Here is a 26,695-nt window from a genome sequence, read left to right as displayed (position 1 = left end):
GAGAACATTCCCCTTCAAAACCTCTCATCATAAAAATAAACGTTGTTGAAAACTTGTTCGACGAGTACTTTTACACGGCTGTGTATTTGAACGAAACTTGGGCCGAATGGAATTTTCAATTATTTCACTTTTTATTAAATATTTTAGTTTATTTAACTTCAAAAGATGAAAACGATAAAAATACTACATTTACATTTTGAGAAAAAAATTAGCTCTTTTATTATATTTTAACAATGTACAATATCTAAAAACTCTATCTACGCACTCTTCTTCGTCTACTTCTCTTAAAGCTCAGTGATAAAAAAAACTAACTTTACCTACTACTTCAAAATTATCAAATTACAGGCCATATTTCACTACTTTTTCTTCCTGTTGTTCTCATAACTCCCTTGTTGAAGTTAAAATTTATTTCAAATAATTCATGATTTATTTTTTCTCCTCTTTCTTCAGCTGTGCTTAACATTTCTAAGACAAATTTATGCTGTATTTGATTCATTTTCCTTTTGACAACTTATGAAACATTTCTTTTGAGGACTTGTATTGAAAGCTTTAAAGCGTAAGTATTACGTAGTTGGTTTACATTGGATTAAAATCATTTGCAAAACACCATACAAAATCAATGGAATTTATTTTATTTTATGTAGATGATTTTAAAAAATATTTATGTATTCCCATCTCTAATTTATCGTAGCAGATGCATATCTGTCTGGGAGAAACTCATTTGAAAAAAGCTATGAATAAATGGATAATACCAGCACTTACTCATGAGAGATAGATACCGTTAAAATTTCTTTCTACCAAAAGATTTTCGGCCTTTATAATGTGTATACATATATTTTTGACATTAGTTGTTCATTATTTTAAATATTGTAATCATAGCTTGATGTATTCCTATATTGTGCAAAAACTCCGCCATACTGAAAGTATTTTAAGACATCAATCTTTTTCCAAAACATTTTCACAATGATAAATATTAATGTACACCTTATACAACGCCCAGCACTTATTTTCAACAATAAAGTTATCGTTCAAAATTCGTCTCACGAAATGTTAGTACCTTGAGTAACTTTTATTATGTATGGAGATATTAAATGAAGGGGACATATTATATGTATAGTACGAAGATTATAAAGTTTGTGAATAATTTAATCCAATTATTTACAAACTTTAATTTAATTGCTTTCATTAATTTATTTTTTATTTGAATTGAATTATTATAGTATTAAAACGCGAGCAGGCGCAATTTAGGGGCGGGATTACTTACAAAACATTGTAACCATGAATGGTTAACATATGTAATGGTAACCATAATGGTTACAAAACATTGTGAAAATGCAAGGATATTTTTTTTAAAGTATATTTCACAATCATTCTTAAGTATGTTCATTTATTATATTTGTTTGCCAAATTATTTCATTACACATCTTTTTATACATTTTACATGTTATAGAAGGTAGCCTTATAATTTAATGCTATTAGTGAGAGCTGTGAAATATGATTTCTTTTGAATTTTTAATTTGGTCTCCATTGTTTGAAGTCTTACCCAGTATAAATAACAAAATGTTGAACATAATTGTATAAAAGATTTATTTTCTAAACCAGTATTAACAAGAAGATATTTAACAGAATCGTTTTAAATATTTACATATTTTCATTTTACTTTAAGCATATTAGAAATTGATTTCAAATAAATCACAATATTTTGAATGTGCCTAAAATATTGTTCTCAAATGCTGGACACGTGAAGTAATGAAGGATTATTGCTAACAATGATATATTATCTCGATCGTCAATCATATGAAGGTAAGGCGATCAGTCATATGCTTCAGATACCAACCAGTAAAGGGAAATATTACATTAAAAAAAACCGTCAATTTTTACTTTGAACCGCCCTACTTGTGAACACGGGATCTTCAGCATGGTAGTCAAACGCTGCAATCAATATATTTTGGAGACGATTAATACATTCTTTCATTGCTTTTTGTAAAATTATTTTATTTTTACCGTTTGATACAATGATAACTTTTAATACATAATACGACTACAATACATGGACATATGTATATATATAAATTATGAATAACCACTGAGGATATATAAATAATAAAACGATAAGTATTTGAATAATAAAAACAAAATATTTATTATAATAAAAAAAATTCAATATTCATGTACAATTTTCTTCAAACATAGTCAAATTATTTTTTTATCAGATATTATTTAATTTTTTTGTATGTTCGAGTACGTAGAACCACTTTTAAATATAGTTTCATGAAACTATTTAATTATTTATAAAATGAAATAAATTCTGGTATGAAGCGGTTGAGTTATAAAATGTACTTATATCAGTTTATATTGTATGGTTTATTTTCGAAGATAAAAACGAGCGCACCTCCGCTATTCAGTAAATATTTTATTATAATTTTATTCTATTGGATCTCTGTATCTTTCATCATATTATTATCGTAAACTATTGATATAATGAACATTTTATCAAATATACTCGCAAACGTTTCATATTTTACTTTGAAAAATGAAAAAAAAAATCAATGGGTTTGTATTCCGTATCACAAAAAATTCTGTTTTATGTATTCATTTTAGTTTCAGTGAAAATATACACCGTTAACTCAATAATTCATGATAAACAACATTTTTGAAAACAAGCTCTTATCAAAATTATTTTTTGATGTATTATTTTTTTTCATAATTGATACCGACCTTATAGCTTATAGCCTTATAGCCTTATAGCCTTATAGCTGAGAGGCTGAAATGCTCTTAGGAGGAATTCTTTACCATACATATAAAATTGAAGGTATAAACTATAAAATTTCCATTACTATTTTAAACTTACGCAGTTTTTTTTTTTTTCAAATGTGAAAATTTATATACGACTTTAAATATTTACGCCCGAATATAGTCATATCACAGCTTATAAGAAAATTAAAAACTTGTTTTTAAAAAACTGAATATTCATATATATGTTTTTCTAAATACGTTTGACAATTTTCTTAATTATAGAAATTATGAGGGCTTTTTTTCAAGTATGTAGAAAAAGATAAATATTTGTGTTTTTTATTATTTATACAAATATTTCAATTTCATACTATTTCTGTGAGCCTAAGCGACTCATTATTAGAAATAGTTATCAAATTGTTTTATAGTGGGTTCGAACCAAGAAACTCTGACATAAGAGTCCGCGACTGTAACCATGGCACCACAGCCCGACACAATAACGCGTTGGAACGGCGTTTCGGCACCTTTTTTCACAGATGTTTTTTTTTATTTCCAAAATCAGTCACACGAAACAATGTTCATGCATTTCATATCATCTACAATATATGTATATAATTCGTCAAAATTAATTTTTCAATAATAATTACATGATATTTAAATATATTTTTTTAGTAAAAAGCTTGACATGATGTGAGTTTCGGAACCCTTTTTTGTTTAAAAAAAACAGAAAATTACTATTCAAAGATTGCATGAGCACTCACAATTTATTGAAGCGTCGAATTGGTGATTATGATTTCCATTAAAACCGTCAATCATGTAATCACATTAAAAATGTTTTATTGACCGTACCTGGGCCTCATTAATTATGTAAAAGCCGAGTGGAGTAAGCAGGGTGATTTTTGAAATGAAAGTTATCATTCAGAAGTAATTCTGAAGGCAAATCATAAATAATTATTAATTAGTTTATTAACATTTGAATATTTTGTACAGTGAACCAGATTAAAAGCAATTACCTGTATTAAGTGGGTATAATAATAACGTACTTTTGATGTAACTAAGCTTGATGCTATTAGTTCCTAACCGAAACACTTGGATAACAAAACTGAAGTTAGACAAGTTTTTGAACCAACTTTGAATAAGCTGTTTCCATGAATTTTCGAACTCGATAATCTTTAATTACTCCGTCTTAAGTAGTTTATTTGTAATTAAACTTTTTCAGTTTCTCAGAACTGTTTATTTCAGAATTATTTTGAATATTTTGTAACAAACTTAAACGGCATAGTAAAAATTAGTGATGAAACGGATAGTAATTTAGTCGGACATCGGATGCCGGATATCCGACTGACTTACAAGCCGGATAGCCGAATATACTGCAAGACATCCGGCACATTTTTTTGCAGTCGCAACATATTGTTTTACGACCGAATGGATGTACTGTAACTTTCAAAGCTCATGGCACTTTTTGCGATTGTTTTAATGAAGTTGCAAATGAAAATTGAACTTAGTGTAAAGATCAAGCGAAAATAGCGATTGCCAATGAAATTTAATATCATTTCAATATTAGTTTCGACCCTTACCTTTAGTGGTCAGTCAATCTGAAATAATGTCCAAACTTGACAAAGTTTTCAATAATTTAAATATCTTTCAGCCACACGTAGGAGCGTTTATAGTGCGGGGTTGTTTTCTAAGTCAGCCGTGTCTATGGACACAGACCCAATCGTCTTTTACCCACAAACGCAGAGAATTTCATTTTTATTCATCATAATTTATTTTTGGTTAACTCAATAATATTAATCAACTGTTTTGTTCACTTGAACCTTTATGTTTACAATAAATAAACAGCTTAGGTTTATCGGATTTTCAATAGATACTACAACGTTCAGCACATTGAAAATAGTATCCGAATGTACAAAAAGTGCGAGAACAATAGAACAATTTGAACGATATCAATTTTATTTTGTTTTCATCGACGATTGTTCACGTACTTTTTGCACACAAAAGACGGCAGGTATATAGGTTACATAACATGGGTAGCGTGTACAGAATTTTTAATCAGAGTACACAGAAGAAAAAACAGCGACGAAACATTTTTTTAAACGTGTCACGAACGACTACCCTACTTCCAAGTCTCCAAATTCTAATAATGTTCGTTTTGTCCCTGACTTTTTTCTGTTAAACTAACATTTTCTTAACAATCGTAGTTTTTTTTCTACAAAAGTAGAGTAAGTATTACTTACTCGTATTTGCTTACATGAAACGCACGCCACTGTAAGTGCCCAAATATAAAGACATTTGATTTCACAGAATGTTTTTGCGCAATATTTTTCGAGCTCAATATTTTTCTATTCATCTTCAAATGCGATGCTTTGTAGCAGTCCCCTCGGATAAATGCCCTCGGAATAGGGTTATACAGAACCTACTTTTTCATTGCATTTATTACGGGGGGTATCATTCGTGTTTGATATTGCAAAACACGTGTTGAACGAAAAATCAGAGATGAAACGTCGTCTAGATACGAGATTTCGGTTTCCGTTTTCTGTTCAGATAATAAGGCGATAGGGGAAGTCCCAGAGGGCGAGTAGCAGCGGAAAAACGAATATCTTGATTCGCACTGCTTTTGTGAGGTCTTGTTTGCTCAAAATCTATATTTTTCATATGTGGGTCTCTGAAACTAAACTTTGGTAGCCAAATTTCCTTTGAGTGCGATATCAATTTCTGTACTGTTTTGATATTTATCAAAATAAATAAATGGTAAATATTCAAAGTCTCAATTTCAAGGTTCTTCTTTTGAATTTTAATGTGTATGTAACATCTTGTTTTATTGTAAGTACTTATTCCTTAATAAAATTTATTACATTTAATTTGTTTTTTTTCCGCCTTTTTAGTCCGCCTCCGTAGTGTAATAGTCAGCACGCTCGGCTACCGTTCTGGAGGTCCCGGGTTCGATTCCCAGGGGGGGGTCAAATAAATTTTAGTGATTTTTTCACTCTAATATTTATTCAGTACTACCCTGGACTGGTACGTGAAGCGGAAGGCTGATCACCTTTCCTTTGTGTGTTAACGATCAAGATAACACTGGGTTTATATAATGCAGTGCCCTATGCACCATTGGGGTGCGGATAAGGGTTTGAATTGAAAAAAAAATGTTTTTTCAAATAACGATGTTATACTTTATTAAACTCCTATATTTCGAAAAAAGACTACATTTATACTATATTTTATTAATTTAAATAAACATGTTTATGTTTTTTTTTAAAGATAAGATGCAACTTATATTATTATATCCTTACATCCATGAATCTGTAATTAAAAATGTCAAATGTCTTATTAAAATTAGGGTTTTCCTTGACTGTTCGGGTCTACCCTTTTTTTCCTTAATTTAACCACATTCATATTCTTTAGCCTGGTTTTTAATATTCAATAAATTTTTACTTTATATTTGCAGAATATTAACGATTGAGATTCATCTCCTATTTTATTTCTTACATATTTACGTTTGTATTAACGTATGAACCAATTTGTTAATAAAACATCTAACCAAAATAAATAGCAACAAATAATAATAATAAAATAATATTTTAATATGTGTTTACTGAAGTTTATTATTTTCAAAGATATTTGTTCGTTTTACAAACTGGCAATGTCTTAATATTTGTCTTTTTTTTTCATTGCAAAAATGTGCTTTTTATGGATCTTCTTCTCCCATTTCAAAATAGAGTATCATGATTAAATTACGTCTTCGAAATCATACAGACGCTCGAAAATTCACATTCTTTTATCGTATATCTAATGTATAATGTTTAATCATAATAGGAATGTAATATCAAGCTTGAGGTATGCTGATGACACCACCTTTATTGCAGCATTAGAAGCGGAGATTAAAAATTTAATATGCTAGAGAGAAGCTTCGATTTTAAATCTAAGACTCTCAATAAACATGAGTTAAACTGAATCTCTGGTATCGAGCGGATTAAGTAACATGAACAAATTCTTTGTATCGTTTATAAAGAGTCGATGAGTTTATATGTTATATCCTGGTTCTCTCATCAGTGCTAATGGCAGCTGAGGAGATGAAATACAACAATGTATTGGTATTTCTACAGTATTGGGTAGAATGTTAAACGTTACACAAGTATATATGCCAAATACCAGGTTTACGCCTTAGGTTAGTCAGATTTCCGCTCATTTCATATAAAAACGATCGATGTTTCATCATTTGAACAACAAACTGGACAAAAATATCGAAATTCTTTAGTACACAACCATGATACACGATTTACACACAACAAAGGTTTGACAGTCCCTAGAATTAACAATAAATATGGGAGTCGAACACTGCAATATATCGTTCCGAACATTTTTAATTTGTTGCCGACGGATGTTAGAGGTCAAAATAAAATATGGAACAAAGGCAAAATAATGGAATGGGTAAATGATCAAGAGTTAATTTTATGAAAATTGTAAAATATTTAGATTCTTAATTTTTTTCTCTTTTTATGTCTATATTAGGTTGAAATCGTTAAAAACAATAAAAATGTATTAAAAAAGAACTCCACCGACAAGACACACAAGGTGCCTTGGTGGGTCTCTGCAAAAATAAAATGATTTAAATAAATGTATACAAAAAAAATCTCAGCTTAAACCACCTATATACGTAATAGTGAAATGAGTCCTTTGGTAAAAATACGGAGAATTCGCGCCGTAACCAACAAGCTGCTCTTCGGCGTTACCATCGCTCAGGGAAGCGTCCTGCACAACACCTTGGCCAAGCTTCAGCCCGAGAAGACCGAGAAGAAGACGCAATAATACGGCGGCTCCATTTTCCTCCCTTTTTTCGTCGTAAGCCGTAAGCCCTACAAATGCTCAGGGCTTACGGTTTATGACTTCCATATTCTTCTTCAACTATGCTGAGATATAAAAAATTATTTAATTTTTATTTTTTAATAAATTGTTTATTTTTTTTAAATAAATGATTTATTTCCCGTCAAGAAATATTCCCTCTCAAATAAAACGTGACATTTATAAAATAACAACTTCCATTTTCTTTACAGGAAGCATGTGTTTTTGATTAGATGAATGGTTTAATTTATTTTCAAAGCAGGTTCACCAAAAATAATTTACATCAAATGAATCTGAAATTAAGGTGTGGTTAAATGCTTTGTTAAATCCCTCTTTTGGTTGAATTTCTCGTTAGTCTTTAACCGAGGATAATTTTAGGTGAATTTGTATTAAAAAACTGACATACGGTGAAAGTTAACTGTGCGGTTGACGCTATAAATCTTTCCAATAAACAATATCCAGAAATGAAATGTAAAATTATTTCATGATTGCCGTATTTTTGTATGTTTGTATTTCCGTATGTTTCGTTAAAATTTATGACTTAATGAAATATTATATTTATATAATATTCGTATCTACTGCTCGAAAATCATTATTTAAAATTTAAAATAAATTGAGTTTATGTCTTTTTTGTATGAATTGGGTTATGAGTATTTATTTTTAAATTAACAAAACTCGTCGAAAAATATCTTAAAACCTTTTTTATTATTTTTAATGTATGGTGAACGAAGACAGTGGTGGTATGGACTTTTGGAGAGAATGGGTAACGAGAAAATAACTAATAAAATATATTTGGAGAATATGAACAGAACGAGAACGCACGACCAGATCAATAAGAACCTAAAATCCTGAATAAAACTGAAATAACCTGGTGGTGTCAAAAGTCAACATAATCGGAGGGCATTTATGACTAGATGTACGGATGTGTAAACCAGGAGTGTATGTCAGGACAGAAAAATGTGACGATTACACTACGGAGACTCATTGCGATAGAAGTTATTATTTTATTGAATATTAATTACAGAAAAAATACGAATTAATAAAATATACTTATTTATTATTTTACAGAAATGTTAAAAAAATTAGTTTATAACCACTCACCGAGATTTTTACGTCTACCGGTTTCGAGAAGTACCCGTCTCTTCGTCAGGACAATCACTAACACAGCATGCAAACAATACTACCCTTCACCACCATAGCACCATTTACACACTCAAATGGTGCTATGGTGGTGAAGGGTAGTATTGTTTGCATGCTGTGTTAGTGATTGTCCTGACGAAGAGACGGGTACGTCTCGAAACCGGTAGACGTAAAAATCACGGTGAGTGGTTATATACTAATATTATTAACATTTTTGTAAAAAAAAAAAATAAGTAAAAATGACTAACCACAAAGTAAATGCTTTAAATATTAACAATATTGAGAATATAATAAAATATAATTTAATTTGTGTAATAAATATCATAATATGTTATTTTTTTACATAGTATTCCACTTTTACAAAATTCAAAATACTAATTTTTAAACAACATTTTTCACAGGTTGTGGAACTCCTAAACGACCTGTATACGTGCTGCGATTCCATCATTTCCCACTACGACGTGTACAAGGTAAGATAATATTTTGTTAGAATTATTAAACCGTATTATTACTCCCCTTTCTCATATTATTTCAACCCCAACAAGGATAACAAAAGAGCGTTTCATCAAAACGCAATAACATCCTCACATACTCGTACATGCATAGATTTGCTTTTGATATTATCTACGCTGGATGTGAATTGGTGATAAATGTACCACTTACCGTTGTACTATTTTGAGTTTCAATCGATAACTTAAATATTTTCTTTCGATTTATTTATTTCTGATCATCGCGGAAACACATTCTTTTTTTTTCTATTCATCGGAATATTGATTAAAGTTTGATTGTTTTCAAAATAAATCCGTTAACCACCGACACGTTTTGAACATTGCCAGAATAATATTTACATGCCCTGTTGAAATAAAAACAAACAAGAAAAAAACATCATCGTTAAGCTTTCAAAGGGGGATAAACATCTCAAGAACTACCTAATTCCTAGGATATATAGTGAATTAAAATATATGTTCTTGTTTTTTTTTAACGTACAAAGATAATTTCGTAATAATATTCCTGTAAAGGAACAAAGTACATATAAAGATAAAATTGTTTACATAGCTGTAAAATTAGACGTTTTTGAGATGAGTATTTCACTACTACTACTACTACTACTACTCCTACTACTACTACTACTCCTACTACTACTAGTCCTACTACTACTACTACTACTACTACTACTAACACTACTATCACGCCGTTCCCGCAGGATAGGCAGAGAGGTTGGAACGCCATATTCTTTTGCCCTGATATACACTCCTCGCTTCCTGTACATCCATACATCTAGTCATACATGCCCTCTGATAACATAGATTCTGATTGACGCCACCAGATTTGAGGTTCTGTTGATCTGATCGTGTCAAGTATTTTTTATCTGATCTCTCAGATTTATAACAAACATCAAGGTTTGTTATGCTAGAACCAACCCCTATCCCTTAGGCTTAGGCTGTGTTTGTACTGCCCGACATCCCGACCCAACGCAGTAGGGATAACAAACTCGTGATACGTATATCAAACCGTAGTTTTTCTATGGTTATTTCCTTACAGGGGGAAATTGTTTATATTCACATTTCCTGTAGCCTCTTTCGACGGTCGAATAAATTCATAAATGCAAATAGCGGTCTATCCGGTTTGGCTTTGATGAAATCCCATCTCTATAAAAACATAAATATTATCCAGTATTCTTGTTGGCTTTTACTTTTTGACATTGCAACATCGCTTGCATTAGTCTAGTATAGATACGAGTAAACCGTTTAAGAAACACACACTAGAAATTCTATAGCATTGATATAATTGCATAATCATAATGTATACCTTCCATTTCTAGTGACATTAATATAATGTTCGATCTCTGTGTCACTATTTTTTTATTAATTTTCGCGAAATGCATATTTGTGAAAATAGATCTTTTAACCTTAGAAGTCTGTTTGCTTTTGAAAAAGAGAAATTTAGCATATAAAAAGAAGAAAGAATACTGAAAAAATTATATGTTTGAACATGATGACAATTGAATAAAAAATGTCGAATAAATTTTTACGATTTTCTGAGGTTTGAAATCTTTGTTATAGCCTTGTGACGTTAAATGACTCATAACGAAATAAAACTAGCATATTTAATTTTTAAATAAAAACCTACCGATTAATTTTTACTTTTGTACTTTTTCACATATTTTAGAGTTCCGACATTAGTTATTTTTGAGTGACACATAAGTTCCGTCGTGGAACAGAATATTAATAGTTAATTTTCCATGGATACAAATTTTGGACATTTTAGGGGCCTATCCCTGTATTATTTGCTTACTAAATATCTTAAGTTTTATACTGACATTTCTTAGTGGAAATGCATTGTATAGAATAAAATAATAACTATTAATTTTTTTCCAGATGAATTTAATTGACCGGCGACCGGGTTTCGTCGTAACCGACATCACTAGTCTGATGACGTCTATTACAATGAAAACCAGTTGTCTGGTCAAATAAAACATATATGGAAAAAAACTGCATTGTTTTTATTTTATTTTACTAAATATCTTTTTTTCAGGTCGAGACAATAGGAGACGCTTACATGGTGGTTTCTGGTCTTCCACTGAGGAATGGTGACAGACATGCTGGAGAAATAGCTTCCATGGCGCTCCATCTCCTCGAGAGAGTGAAGAGGCTCGAAGTCAGACATAGACCAGGAACCAGACTGAAGCTGAGGATAGGTAAAAAAATAACCTCTACTTTTTTTTAAAGAAAATTAATCCCTCAGCGGTGTGGAACATAATGACATTCATGATAAAGAAATTATTTTTTTGTTGACATTTGTTTTACACACACGATAGATTACACGTATTTTACTGATACACGTTGCTCTTCCAGCTTTTCGATTACTTTCTGGACATTTTTACGTTTTCAATTCCTATAACCCCTTCCTGTACCTTCGACTGTAACTTCTTTCCGTCAGGATGATTTTGAGTTGCGGAAGTGAAAGGAGTTTCATTGAACTATAACAACCAAAAAAAATTAAGATATTTTAACTTTGGATTAAATAACGAATACTTTTTTTATTATTATCAAGTTATCGGCGCATGAAAGTTGTTTAAAAGTTTTATCAACATTTATATTCCGCGCAGAAGACAGCTTTTGAAATTCGTCAACCGTTTCTCATAAGGCACATGTATATTTTACAAGTTCCATTTTTATATTTTTGCCATTTATATATAAGTATGTATCTACTTTTAACAAGCTTTTTTTTACTTTCCAGTTAAAGAAATGATCTTTTTCAATTTTTTTAAGCTGTGCAAACATTTCAAAACATGCCATATTCTTCATATATCGTGTTGCTACTTGTCGTGTCTACGTTTTCACAAATTTCACAGAAGAGAATTCTACGTGTGAAAATTACACCTAATTTAATCTAAAATATTAGGTTTTCACTCAGGAGTGGTCTCCCTTTTTTTATTTCTCATTAAAAAAAACGGGTGGAAAATATTTTAACACATTGTTGTAGGGCAGTTTTTTATCAACCTCGACCTTAATTCGTAAAATAATTAGGGTCGTTTACTAATGACAAGCAACCTAATAACAAGTAACTGCCAACCTAATCCCGATCTTTACAATATTTTTTGGCATCTCGTGTTCTACCAAAAGTAAGCAATTAGAACGCTGATGAGCGTTTTTCGCTTTCTACCAACAGTGTGTAAAAGACGCTTTAAAGCGTTTCCCGCAAACAATGTGTTGAAATACTCAAAATCTGCCTAACGGTGAAATTATGATAAAGTTATTGTTTCTAATTAACACATAAGAAATTTTAAGAAAACTGTACGTCAGTTGTTAAGGAAAGCGATGGTATGAACATACAGTTTATAATATCCCCAAAAATCATTTATATGTGGGGTATAAAGGCCAGTCCATTGTTTAAGGAAAGTACTTAATTGTCATTATAACAGAACAAAAGCGCATATAACAATTGGTAATTGTAATTGCTTGTAATTGCTGAAATTAAGATATTGTTCTTCAAGTAATAATGTTTGTGATTAAACGTATTGTATTTTCAGGGCCGTTAATTTTTGTGCGAAGATGTCTCGGCTGTCTTCTCCGGCTACAATTTTTCGCTGATAAGCTCTATTCCTCTGTCCAGGCATCCACTCCGGGCAGTGCGTGGCCGGCGTGGTCGGGCTGAAGATGCCGCGCTACTGCCTGTTCGGGGACACCGTGAACACGGCCAGCCGCATGGAGTCCGCCGGGGAGCCTCTCCGCATCCACGTGTCGGCCGCCACGTGCCGCCTACTGCGCAAGCTGGGCGGCTACCACTGCACCGAGAGGGGACTCACCATGATCAAGGTAACATCACTTTCCGTACCACTGCACCGAGAGGGGACTCACCATGATCAAGGTACTCGTTACATCATTTTTCATCAAAACGACCTATGGTTTCGATCCACTGTCTCACAAATTTATCTTATTATTTATCTGTATATTCAGTAGAACTTCTACGTCTTCTTAGTATTCAACCATTGTTTCTCTAAACTTAAATTGACCCTTTAGAGTCTTTATACCAAAAAAATATGTTGATGATTTTTACAACATTTTGAGTGTGTCCAAATACTTGTTCACAAAATCTGGATTATCTCCAATTACAGGAGTTATTTTCATATTATTTTTTGACATCTCATCAAAGATGAAGAAGAATATGGAAGTCTGGGCATTTACGGGGCTTACGACCGTCATAGGCTGGTTTGAGTGATCACTTTACACACGTGTAACATTCACCAATTCTACCCATTATTGACAACCACACTACTCAAATTCTTGGAAGTTCTATATATATGAACCAATTTAGAAACCTTGTTCATGAATCACTAAAACTTCACTAGAGACATCTATTGGTGAGATGTAAAGAAGCTTTTTATTAAGCAGAAACTCTTATATTAGTATGTGAGATCCGAATCCCGGATTATAATCACACACATGAGAAACGCCAGAAAATATGAATTTGAATTTAGAATTTGAGTAGTGTGGTTGTCAATAATGGGTAGAATTGGTGAATGTTACACGTGTGTAAAGTGATCACTCAAACCAGCCTATGACGGTCGTAAGCCCCGTAAATGCCCAGACTTCCATATTCTTCTTCATCTTTGATGAGATGTCAAAAAATAATTTGATGATTTTTGTTTATTTTTTTATAAATTCATGGAAAATAACAATTACAAAAATAAATTGAGAAAGTAATGTTTTTTTAAGTTCAATTTAAAGTTTGTAAGTAAACATGTTTGTTTTATAAAATAAATTAGCATTTACACATAAGTTAATGTATTATTTGTTATTTGTAAAAGTTTTTAAAGAACTTTTAAAAGTAACAAATAATATATTTTTAACTTTTGAAAATTAAAATTAAAAAAAAAATACCAGTCTTTCGAAGTGTTGTCGACCACTGCATAAGACCATTCAAGCCACAACATAGTTGGTATAGTCCCATGTACCCCGTGAACTTTCTTACCATTAACTTTTTGTAACGTCATTAGATATTGATTATGTGTAACAACATCAGGTGTTGTTACACATAATTAATGAAAACTTACACGTGAAACTTTATACCCCATTTTAAAGTCATCTGATTTTGAAATACTTTTCATACATAAATACTATTCCTATTGACATTATTCTGCAGCTCTTGTGTGTGTGTAAATTGTTTTATCTTTCAGTTTAATGCTCTTTCTCTCAATATTACCTATTCATAATACTACGCCGCACATCACATTGCCTTGATAATATTAGGATAAATGTCTTGGATTACCTATCTCCATAATAAATCCGTTTCTTACGTTCGAATAAATGCTGCTCTCCCGAGCGGTATCACCATTTGCCAACACTACGGTTGGTATTCTGGATTCTACACCTAAATACAGATTGATAGACGCTAATATCCAATAATCTTTTCCACTGTGAAATAGGACTTCAGTTCAGATACACTATTTTAATATATTCGATGTGATTGGTTTTAACACTACTAGTTTACTATGTGTTTTTATTATTTGCAAAAATACTTCAATATCATACTATTTCTGTGAGCCTAAGCGGCTCATTATTACAAATAGGTATCAAATTATGGTAGAGTGGGTTCGAACCGAGAAACTTGACAAGGGTCCGCGACACTTACCACGGGACCCCAACTCACCACGAATATACTATAATTTTCCATATATCGTCCACCTCCGTGGTTTAATGATTAGCGTGTTTAGCTACTGTGCTGTAGGTCCCGGGTTCGATTCCCAGAGGGGGTGAAAATAAATATCGGTGGTTTTACACTTTAATATTTATTAAATATTACCCTGGACTGGTCCCTGAAGCGCAGGAGTGATCACCTTGCCTTCATGTAAGCAACGATCAAGATGACACTGCGTCAATATGGATAAGGGTTAAAAAAAATGGAATAAATAAATCCATTTAAATACAAAAACCAATGGTTAAAATTACTAACGTCATTGTGACGGTTACAGAGGAAAGGAAATAAACCCTAATTAAATAAGGTGGGTGACCCAAATAAGGCCTATGTCCTAATAAGGCCTATTTTTTAAATTTCCCGCTTCACGATTTCAAATGGCCATGAACGTTTGTAGATGTGTGCGTGTACATTAACTAACACCCCTAAGCACAGCAAGTGGCCCGTGCCGCGAGCATGTTGGAACCTACAGTCGAAAACAACAATGATGCGGAGCGCACGCTTGTTTTTATAAAATTCTGGCAGTTTAAGCAGTAAGTATTTTTATTTTTATTTGTACACGGTGTGCTGTGTTTTGTCTATAGGATAATTATACGTGTAGCCATCTCCTCACATAAGTCAAAAAGCTGTAATATCGGTGTATTCCATACAATTGTTGTTTTGTTTACCCATGTGCCATGCCCTAATAAGGCCTACAAAAAAAATGTAAAGGCCTTATTACGGCACAGGTACAGGCCTTATTAGGACAATGTTTTATGTCGGTGAGAAAAGTATCACCAAGTGTGACTTGGAATTGAACATAAACCTGAAAGCATTTACAACATCGATGAAAAAAATTGTCGCATATCTTTGCATCATCAGCAGGAAGTCCTGACAGCCAAAGGAAGAAAGAGAGTTCATCAAATAGCGAATGAGCATGCTGAAAGTGTGACTGCGGAAATGCTATAGGATCAGCTATTTCGCCAATGATATTGTTCAAAGGCAAGAGACTAAAGCCAGAATTCCAAGACAGTTTACCTCCAGATTTCAACTGCAAATGTCGAGATGGGCCAGACACAGATTCTGAGAATTTGCCACTGTCCTTGCTCTTAAAAAACAATCTAAATGCTGGAACTCCACAGAAGATAGACAATCAATCAACCACGTGTGAGATTCATGAATTTTTACCAACTCCTAAGTTTAAAGTTGTAGCGACTGCTCCACTCAAGAAGTCTCTGAATTACAGGGCTCAAGAGGTTACAAAAGATTTATTTGGCGACAGTGCTACGAATTCCATAAAACAGATTACTGTACCATCGTCAAGAGTAGAAGATATTTCTGGTACTTCATCCATGATAAAGATTAACATAAAGACACCTAAATCAGCGTCAGTTACTGGCTGTACATCTGCACAACCTGCAGTTGCTGCAACGCGAAAGCGAACTTCAGTAAAGACTGCTTCTTTGACAGCAGATAAGCTTACGGAATCTAAACCAAAACGTCACGATAATAAACCTTCTTGGTACTGTCCAGCTTGTAAAGAAGATCGAGTTGATGATATGCGACAATGTCTTACTTGTGGCGGTTGGTATCATGAGCTGTGTGTTGGACTCACACCCCCTGATCAAATATTTTACTGTTCAGATTGTTTAAAAAAATATGAAAAAGCTGATTAATATAGTACTTTTACATGATAAATAACTCGTTAAATCTGATCTATAGTGATAAAAAGTAATTAATGGGATCACATTAGATTTAATATACGTATTGAAAACGTTTTTTATTCATTAAGAAGTTGAATGTTTACTTATTTTTAATTAGGCTTTATTAAGACACAGGGTTCCCAATAAGGCCAAAGTGACATTTTAGTTATTTGTGTTCACAAAAGTGTGATTTTTGTGTTTAAAGCAATTTGGTTTCAATTATTACAAAGTTAAATAAATAAATATTTATACTTTAAATTACCAGTGGATTGTTATTATAAACCCACTAGTTAGAAAATAAAAATAATAAGGTAGGCCTTATTTGGGTCACCTACCTTACATGCTTTTCTTGTAACACTCTTTAAATAACCATGTACGAAATTTGAAAATACAAGACAGGGATTTGGGGGGGTGTTGTTTTAGGTAAGATAATATTTGCATTGTACAAATTTAATTATATCGTACAACGATAAAATAATACATAAATAAATCTTTTAAATTTTTAGGCGGCCTGTTGAGCTCTTCCTAGAAATTCCTACGCCTTTAAAATCAATTCCGGCTTATTTAACGCTTTTAAATATTAAAGCGATATCATAAACGGCAAACTCGCTTTTTCTAGTCGCAATAAAACGCCGAATGATTCTCTTATGGTTGTTTATTTTACAAGAGAAATTAATATCTAATAATTTCTGAATGCAAAATGAAAACGCCTAAAGTACTCTTACATTATGTTTGATCGAAGGAATCTCATAAATTACATTCGGTCTTAAAATTACATTGCTACAATACAATAGAAACTAAAATAGTTTGTAGTCATCAAATTAAATTTACAAGCTAGCTTGAAAATTTTAAATAAAAAGAAAAATAATAATTATCGGTCAGAAAAAATGTGTGTTAGCTTTTTTTAAAAATAATATAGATCATTAGAATATCCGTAATATTAACTGTACATTCAAAAATATTGTATTAATATAAATGTGCCCCATGTACAATATCTAAACATTTGTATTTTTTTTATTTTATGCGCCTAGTAATAAACAATGAATAAATAAATAGGGTGACAACAAAAAAAAAATTTTGGATTATTAAGAAAACAATTTTTTCGGTTTGATTATTTTTTGTGATTATAATGGTTACCATTTGAGACTCCTTTACTTATTTACTGATATTAAATTATTTTACTAGTTTACTTATTTCAAAAATAAGAAAAAATTACACAAATTTTTGGAAATAACGAAACGTCAAAGATTTTTTAAATAATTTTGCAATACATGTATATTGGGTGCAGTGGTTTATAAACCTATGAATGGAATTTAGGCTCAGAGTTTTCAAACAGGTAATTTATTTTCTTAATAATTAATGTCATAAAATTTGTTTGCACTTTAATTATAATTAGTGGGTTTTTTTATCTTATTTATTCAAATACTTTATATGCGCATTTAGATACAGGATTTGAGTCACAGTATTGCCCAAAATTTTCATTTTGTCATATCTTATCTTAAAAGTCATTTTCTAGCAACATTTTTTTTCAATAAAATAACAAGCGATGTAATAAAAGATGTTGTTTTCAGAGACAAAAAGACGTTATACTTAACATGGCTTTGTTTTTTAAATATTAGAGTATGTTTGTATTGTTGTGAACTTCGCAAAATTTTATCCCAAAGTTTTTTCAAGGGTGAGCCGGTCTGATCATTACATTGCATATAACAAGGTTAACAAGGTGACATTATCAAGTTAGAAAAGTCAACACACTTTTACGAGTGTAAATATTTCATTAGACTGTAACCCATACACTATCACAAGTTAAAGCAATCCAATACGTATTTATCATCCCTTACACGGGGCTCCCAAATATTCAAATGTCTTATCCTATCTTAAATATAAAACATTTTTCTTCTATATGATATTCAGCTTCAGGCTTAGTATTCCGTGAGGCATAATAAATTCTGCTGTTTTAGAACTAAAGTACTAGTGCTTTTATTATATTTGTATATCGACAATATTCATAATATTCAGTTGGAAATCATGAAAAAGAGAAAATCTGTTGTTTGAGTAATGTTATTTTGTTTACCATCTTGTCAAAACAGCGACGTCTAGATTCAAAACCAGTATTGTACCAAATTATCAAGATTAAAAAAATCATTAAAAGGGAGTGAACCTGTCAGAAATATTTTTATCTGTTACTTTTCTTTTAGATGAGAGTTGCGATTATTATTTTCCAGGTTTAGTATAAAATTTACAGATAATTGAGTTGATTTTTTTTATTGGCTATTTTAATCTGTGTTGGGAACAGGAGGGATAATTTAGTGTGGGCCAATCAGGAACATATCACCATTTGCATATTACTGGGAGAAAACCAAGTAAACTGCGCAGAAGAAGCCGGACTGTTGACCAACTTCCACAGGCCTTCCATATATTTATCCATATCCGTTTTGTCATTTTGTGTATGTACCTACACTTTATTTATAGTGTGTCATTCAATCACATTTTATGGTCATTTCGTTTCAGGGTAAAGGAGAAATGCTGACATATTGGCTGGAAGGAGAAGAGGCAGGTAGGAGAGAAGCGAGAGCCAGAAGGGAAGTGTCCCAAACATCACTATTGGCCAGCTGCAGCTCTGACCGTAAGGATTATCCCTTTTGTAATGTCTACTTAATCACGTTACCTAAAAAAGAGTACCAAACTGGAATATTTATAGTTTTAAAAATAAAGCGGTACAAGCCTAGAAAAGTACATACATAATGGACAAATAAAAAATATTAGGAGGGTGGAAGATGTATCTTTCCGAAGCTTTATTGCTTTCAGAGAACATAAATTTATAAACTTGCAAAATTATATAAATTATACTGTATCTATTGAATGATGTATTATGCATTGCGTAATGTAGTTAAAAGGGAAAAAATAATTTCACACTATTTAAAATAATGAGGACACAAACAATATACAGTAAAACCTCGATATAATATTAAACATAAAATTAATTAAATATCATCAATATTCTAGAGATACCATGGAGAGTCATCACAACCCTCAGTAATGAGGAATAAGACGGAGAATGGATCATTCTCGTGATGTATTAGCTAATAAAATAATATGAAAAATCACAAGACTATCGGTAACATTCTTATTGATATCTGTAGTGAAGTAAGGAAGATATGAAGGTTTAAACTTTAGATATTTTAATAAAACAAAAAACAGGCAACGCTATACATACGTCATAAAATTTTGCGTCATCGGGTGTGTTTTGGGGCGTATCCCTTTATGTATCTGCTTTTAAGAGCTGTAACTTACGAAAACAACGTTTTTACGAAGGCGAATTTTACAAAAGAAAATGAAGAATGAAAATATTGATTATATCGGTTATCGGTCATACACAATCCTTTATAGGTTAAGAATGTTAAATTAGATATTATTCCCGAGTGATATTATACAGGTATTATAAAGTTTTTTTTATTTTTTTATTTGTATACATTTATTTAAATCACAATTTATACATGTTTTGAACTTTTTTGCAGAGACCCAGGTGGAGTTCTTTTTTAATAATTTTTTTATTGTTTTTAACGATTTCAACCTAATATAGACACAAAAAAGAGAAAAAAATTAAGAATATAAACATTTTACAAATTTCATCAAATTAACTGTTGATCATTTACCTATTCCTTTATTTTGCCTTTGTTCCATTTTTTATTTTGACCTTTAACGGCAACAAATTAAAAGTGTTCGGAACGATATATTGCAGAGTTCGACTCCCATATTTATTGTGAATTCTTGGGACCATCAAACCTTCGTTATGTGTAAATCGTGTATCGTGGTTGTGTACTAAAGGATTTCGATAATTTTGTCTAGTTTGTTGTAGAGACGGTATGTTTGTGGTTCCCTTCTGCGAGTGTAATTTGCGCGATGTTCCAGTGGCGTGCGACACGCCGGACCTGCTGCGCCGGCCCGGGCTTCTGGCGGGCGGCTGCGGGCCGCGCCCGCGCTGGCCGGCGCTGGTCGGCTCCGGGCGGCGCTGCTGCGCGCGCTCGCAGCAGGACCTGCCCGCCGGCTACGGGGCGCTGCCGCCGCCGCCCGCGCCTCCCTGCCGCTGCTGCTGCCCGCCCGGCCGCGCGCACCGCTCCGCGCCCATGGTCACCTTCAGGGACTTCGACTACGAGCTGTAGAGGGATTCTCTTTCTTCTGAGGATCTCATGACCATCACAATCCGGATTATATCAGCTGAATTATTTTTTCATTAATTGATTCAATTACGGATCGACTTTGAAATATTGATTTGGATATTTGAGGCACAAGATCGGCTATCCAAACTCGAAACTCAGTAAAGGACATTTTTTTTAGTACGTTTTTCTTGCATTTTCGGACTAAGTAGATTCTACTTAGTCCAAAAATGCAAAAAAACCTACTACAAAAAAATGTCCCTTACTGTGTTTCAAGTTTGGACAGCCGAGATGATATCCGATGTTTATAAAATTTTGGTAAAAGCATTATTTGTCACCTTTTTCTTTCAATGCCCGACAATTATTTTTTCTCCATACAAACGTGGCCCAACCTGATGAATAAACCAGTGTTTGAAATAATAATTTCATTGATTGATTCGGCAGTCACTTTGTGGTAATCTATCCTTATTAATTTAAGTTTTATTTGGTGAACACAACTTCGTTAAAAGAATCGTAGACGCTACAAAAAGAAAACATGATTCGAAGGCATGACGAAGAAGATACGTAGGGAAGAGGTTAGTTTGTTTATACTTGGATAAACGTGAATGATGAAAATGGCATACATAGGCTGTATACAGTGATGATCAGATAAGTGAAGATTTGTCTAATGGTACATCTGAGAGCACTAATAATATGTATATGTTAATGTAATTTATTTAAATTAAAATGAATGTCTCTAGTCTGTTTATAATAAGGACAAACAACGTACATGTAACTATTGTGGAAACCCTGTTCTCATGGAAAATCGAACCAAAACATTTTGAAATTAAATTATAAAATGAATTACTTTATGACAATATAATATTTTACCTGTGCATATACAAGTGTGTATAGGTATATGAAAGAATAAGAAAAATACGTTATTTTCAAAAAACACATGACATTTTATTTTAAAACTATATTTTTTCATTTTGCATGTTGAGAACTATTTGAATAATATCACAAGATAAGCCCATAGTTACATTTTGTATAAAAAAATTTTAGAAGATTTAGTTAACATTAATTTCATATAATAATTTTCTGGTATGGAATTCACTCCTTACATGCAGTTTGATTATTTATTAATATTTATATACTAGTTTACAAATTGATGTACTTGTGAAAGCAGTAGTAGTAAGTATTAATTTTAATTTTGTACTTGTGCCCATCAACGGTGATATTGTATTAATAATGTTTTGAATATGCCTAGTATTTAAATATGTAATATTCATGTAAATTAGCTGGTAAAAATATGATTTTTTCATGCATCATAAAAACCAAAATATATATAACCATATAAACATTAGCATACCTTGCAAAAGATTATGGATATTTTTTTTTCAAATTTACGAATGGTTATAAGTGAAATATTTTGATACGAGGGTATTGAAGCTTTAAATTAACTTCAATTTTTTCAATGCATGATAATGTTGTTCAATGCATGAAGATAATTTATTGTTCGTGTGTAGATAATAACAATTTTATATAAATGTGTAAATTGTAAGATAAGTACCAATTATTAATCAATATCGGAGCTCTGAACAAACTTAAACTTTGAAATTGTATAGGGTGTATAAGATAGTCCCAAATAAAAATCTTGTTTTTTCTTTTAATATGTTGAAAACGATACTAACTTTATTTTACTTTGCCTTGTGGCTCCGACTTCTTCTTTACGCATACGTGTTGTGTCTTATGGGATTAAAGTCTTGACTCCAGTTTTGTAAGACAGTCCACCGCCTACGGGGTCGCCTCCTGGATATCCCGAGGGTCACCATCGAAACCTTTGAGCCGGCAGTCCTGCACTATGTGTTATGGTCTGCTCAGCTCCACACTCACAATCAGGGTTGTTCTTTTTCCCCCACCTCCAGAGTAAAAAATTGCAGCAACCCTGCTTCGTTTTTACTCTGTTCTACTAGAAAACGATAATTCACCCACTTTTGAAAATAAAGTGAATTGGGTTTTTATCTTCCTCTTTCAATCCAAATCCATCCACGGATGGTTAGAGGTTTGGTTAATCAAATTCCACAACTCACGGTTGTAGGTCTTCCTCAACCTCTCCTTTCCGGCAATGTAAGCCTTGGCATCCCACGATGCCTGAGCTTCCAGATTGAAAAGAGCTCCTTCAGGCACCTTGTTGCACTTTTGAACGAGTAATTATTATTAACGTACGTGAGCACCTCCAAGGAGAATTAAGTCCTCAGATGTGATTTGCTGCGTGCGAAGTGCAAAGCTATCATATCAGTGAGCATTGGTGTATAAAGGTTTAAAAAATTAAAATCTTACCTATAATACGTAGTTATACTATAATAAACTTTGAATTAAATAAATAAATGAAAATGACAGATCTATTGTTATTATGAACAACAATAAAAAAAGGAAAATAAGTATAAGATCCACATAAAAAGCGTACTGCTTATTAAATAATTACCAGAAATTCCAAGTCCAAAAGCTATAAAATGATTTAAGTATCTATGTAGTATATAGCTATCAGATTGTCGACATACGTAGAAGGGTAGGTTTTCTTTATCAAAATATTTGTTGATTATTCATCAACTAGTCAAATTATTATCATTAATTTTTTTTTTAAAAAAACTTTAAGTATAAATTCCGTTGTTTAATTATAAATTTTTTAAGGCTTCTGTTATTGAAACAGATAAAACTTAAAGCCAAGGAAATGCTTTTTGTAGAAAGTTTTATATCGTTTGATTTAATAATATATAAAACTCCTTTTTACTGAAATTCGACTGATAAAAATATTTTCAGATTGTATACTAATTCCGTAAGTGGGACCACTGAAATTGTATTATGATATATTTTAAATTACATCATCATTACCATGTAATTTAATAAGCTTACTTGCACACTTGCGAGAATTCATAGAGCAAACAAATCATTTTGGTCGAAAGATACATGCTGTTATCGAAGTAGTGATACATATAAGCACTTTTATTAAATTGGCAGCTACACACTAGCGTTGATTTAATGCACATTAGTTCTATTACTTCTAGCTGAATTATTCGCTTTTTTTCTTTCCTGGTATGTAAGCTGGCCGACCGTAATTTTCAGAATTTCAACCTGGCAACCATGAATATCACATCGCTCACTCCTTTCAAGAACGTCATAAATCAAAATACTTGATTTTTCAGGAGATCGATTTTAAAGTTTAAGAATATAATGAAATGTATTAAAAATAAATATCAAGCCACTTATTGATCTTTTTACTGTGCAACAGATCTTTTTAGGTAAAACCTGAAGGTTTTTTCTCTATTTGAAAAATATTTAGTTTTAAAAAAAAAAATAATTAAACAAGACCTTTTCTACAAAATGCAAAAACAACACTTTCTGCCCTGTAGCGGGTAAATATTAAGTTAAAAATATGCCTGTTTTGCTGGGATATAGTACATTTTCTGGGCATTCAGAAAACATGCACAACTGAAAATGAACGATTTTTGATTTATGACGTTCTTGAAAGGAGTGAGCGACATGACAGATCGCTTCATCTTGGGTTGCCATGACTTATTGTAAGCAAAAATAACTCAAATACGCGACATTCGACATAGGATGAATGATTTCCGCTTCTTTGATGAGCGACGAAAAACCGTCGATGAACGGATCGCTGCAAATGCATGACTAACGGAAAACACTATAGACAATACCAAACGATAGAAACAAAATAGATCCTGCGTCATATGCATTCGAGAAAACGTTTACCATGTCACCTTCCAGACCATTATTCATGCGTACTAGTGAGAATGCGTTGAATAAACGCGCACACACTTGCATGCAGTATGTTTCAATAATAATAACAAACCCTTATCCGCACCCCAATGGTGCATAGGGCACTGTGTCATATAAACGCAGTGTTATCTTGATCGTTGATACATGAAGGAAAGGTGATCAGCCCTCCGCTTCAGGTACCAGTCCATGGTAATTTTGAATAAATATTACAGTGAAAAAATCACTTATATTTATTTTACCCCCCTTGGGAATCGAACCCGGGACCTCCAGAACGGTAGCCGAGCGTGCTGACCATTACACTACGGAGGCGGAGTTTGTCCATGTTTCAATACTAACTTAATTCATATTTAATTTCAGGGGATCATTCCATGCGGCTTTAACATTTTAACTTCGTAGTGTAGATAAATTTAAATTTTCTCCTTAAGAAATATCGTAACATTAATAATTTATTCTGTATATTTTTACACAATATAATAAAGTCCCTCCAACAACAATAACTAATTTAGTACTCAATTATTTTAAACCTTATTAGTTAAGGTACCTAATCGAAGTCAAGGAGTAAAATACAAGTATTTTTTAAACAATTACAAGTAATTAAGATACGTGAAAATAAATGTATGTACTTTTGTAAATATCATTTATTAATTTGTTTTAATTATGTTAAATGATTATTCATTATACTTAGTAAATATAACATAAATATCTATTGTGCACATTCCTGATTACTGTGTATAAATTATGATAGATATTTAAAAGTTAAAAATATAAAAAATTGATGTTACGATTTTAAAATAAGATAAGAAATGCTTTTCCATTGTTTATATATACGAGTATATACGTAATATTAAATAGGTGAATGTTAAATGTCTTACATTTTACAATAGTTAGTAATATATATAACATAAGGACCATAGTATACTGTAATATATATAACAATTTCACTCGTCATATGTATCACCAAGAAATGACAATTAATACAAATGAGGTATTTTAATAATAACTTAATTACAAAAAGTTAAATGAATACCTAACCACGTAACATAATATATAAAGAGATTTCTCTGCAAAGCATCGTAAACTCCACTTTTGTAATGATCATTTTACTTCATCATTTTAATAAGTCTCCATTTTACTTAAATGAAATGTGTAAAACAATGGAAGGACACCCCAAATATCATGATTAACGTGTATTTTGAGGAGATTTACCAAGATAAAGAACCATCTAAACCTAACTGGCGTTTATAGTGTTTACCGGGGAAAGTATATCAATTAATAGTTATATAATAACACCAATAGATGTCTCTAGTGAAGTTCTAGTGATTCAAGAACAAGGTTTCTAAATTGGTTCATATATACAGAACTTCCAAGAATTTGAGTAGTGTGGTTGTCAATAATTGGTAGAATTGGTGAATGTTACACGTGTGTAAAGTGATCACTTAAACCAGCCTATGACGGTCGTCAGCCCCATAAATGCCTAGACTTCCATTCCATTCTTCTTCATCTTTGATAAGATGTCAAAAAATAATATGGAAATAACTCCTGTAATTGGAGATAATCCAGATTTTGTGAATAAGTATTTGGACACACCCAAAATGTTGTATCTATTTATTTATCTAACCGGATAAACTTACATCACATACCTACACCCTTGACTATGTGATCGTTTTACCAACTCTACGCACGATGTCTAATTCTACCGCCTGTATGTTAATTAAAAAATATATATATATATATATATATATGTATATATATATATATATATATATATATATATATATATAAATATTAATATATCTAAATATATATATATATATATATATATATATATATATATATATATATATATATATATATATATATATATATATATATATACATTTTGTTGCCTAATCATAGGATTTTCACTTTTCACCCTTAGAACATTTATATGGGAAGTTCAATATTTAACAAAGAATATTTCAACATTACTCTCTTCATTTTACGGTTGAACTTAAAAGTATACCGGTGGAATTTGTATCTACACAATGGAGCTAAAATGGATTTCACTAGTTTCCTCTGTGATTTAAAGCTGATTCAAACTTTAGTTTATTAGTATCTCTAAATAAACTTGAACACTCTAAACGTGCAAAAAAAAGACAAAGTGTGTGAGATCAACTTTTCTGTTTAGACCAT

General features: G+C 31.7%; 1 protein-coding gene across 1 annotated transcript in view; it reads left to right on the top strand.

Moving 5' to 3' along the window:
* Positions 1 to 20,752, top strand: part of LOC148301253 (guanylate cyclase 32E-like) — a 155,013-nt gene extending 134,261 nt beyond the window's left edge. Inside the window, exons 19-23 of the mRNA XM_088273586.1 lie at positions 9,114 to 9,182; positions 11,248 to 11,410; positions 12,829 to 13,031; positions 19,101 to 19,215; positions 20,502 to 20,752. Of these exons, the coding sequence (XP_088129712.1) occupies positions 9,114 to 9,182; positions 11,248 to 11,410; positions 12,829 to 13,031; positions 19,101 to 19,215; positions 20,502 to 20,752 (801 nt within the window). The remainder of the gene's footprint in view (positions 1 to 9,113; positions 9,183 to 11,247; positions 11,411 to 12,828; positions 13,032 to 19,100; positions 19,216 to 20,501) is intronic.
* The last annotated feature ends 5,943 nt before the right edge of the window (positions 20,753 to 26,695 follow it).

Source organism: Brachycentrus maculatus, unplaced genomic scaffold (genome assembly GCF_059751285.1).
Source record: "Brachycentrus maculatus isolate JH-2025_06_01 unplaced genomic scaffold, ASM5975128v1 h1tg000589l, whole genome shotgun sequence".
Taxonomy (NCBI): Eukaryota; Metazoa; Arthropoda; class Insecta; order Trichoptera; family Brachycentridae; genus Brachycentrus; species Brachycentrus maculatus.
This window is presented reverse-complemented; position numbering and strand designations above follow the sequence as displayed.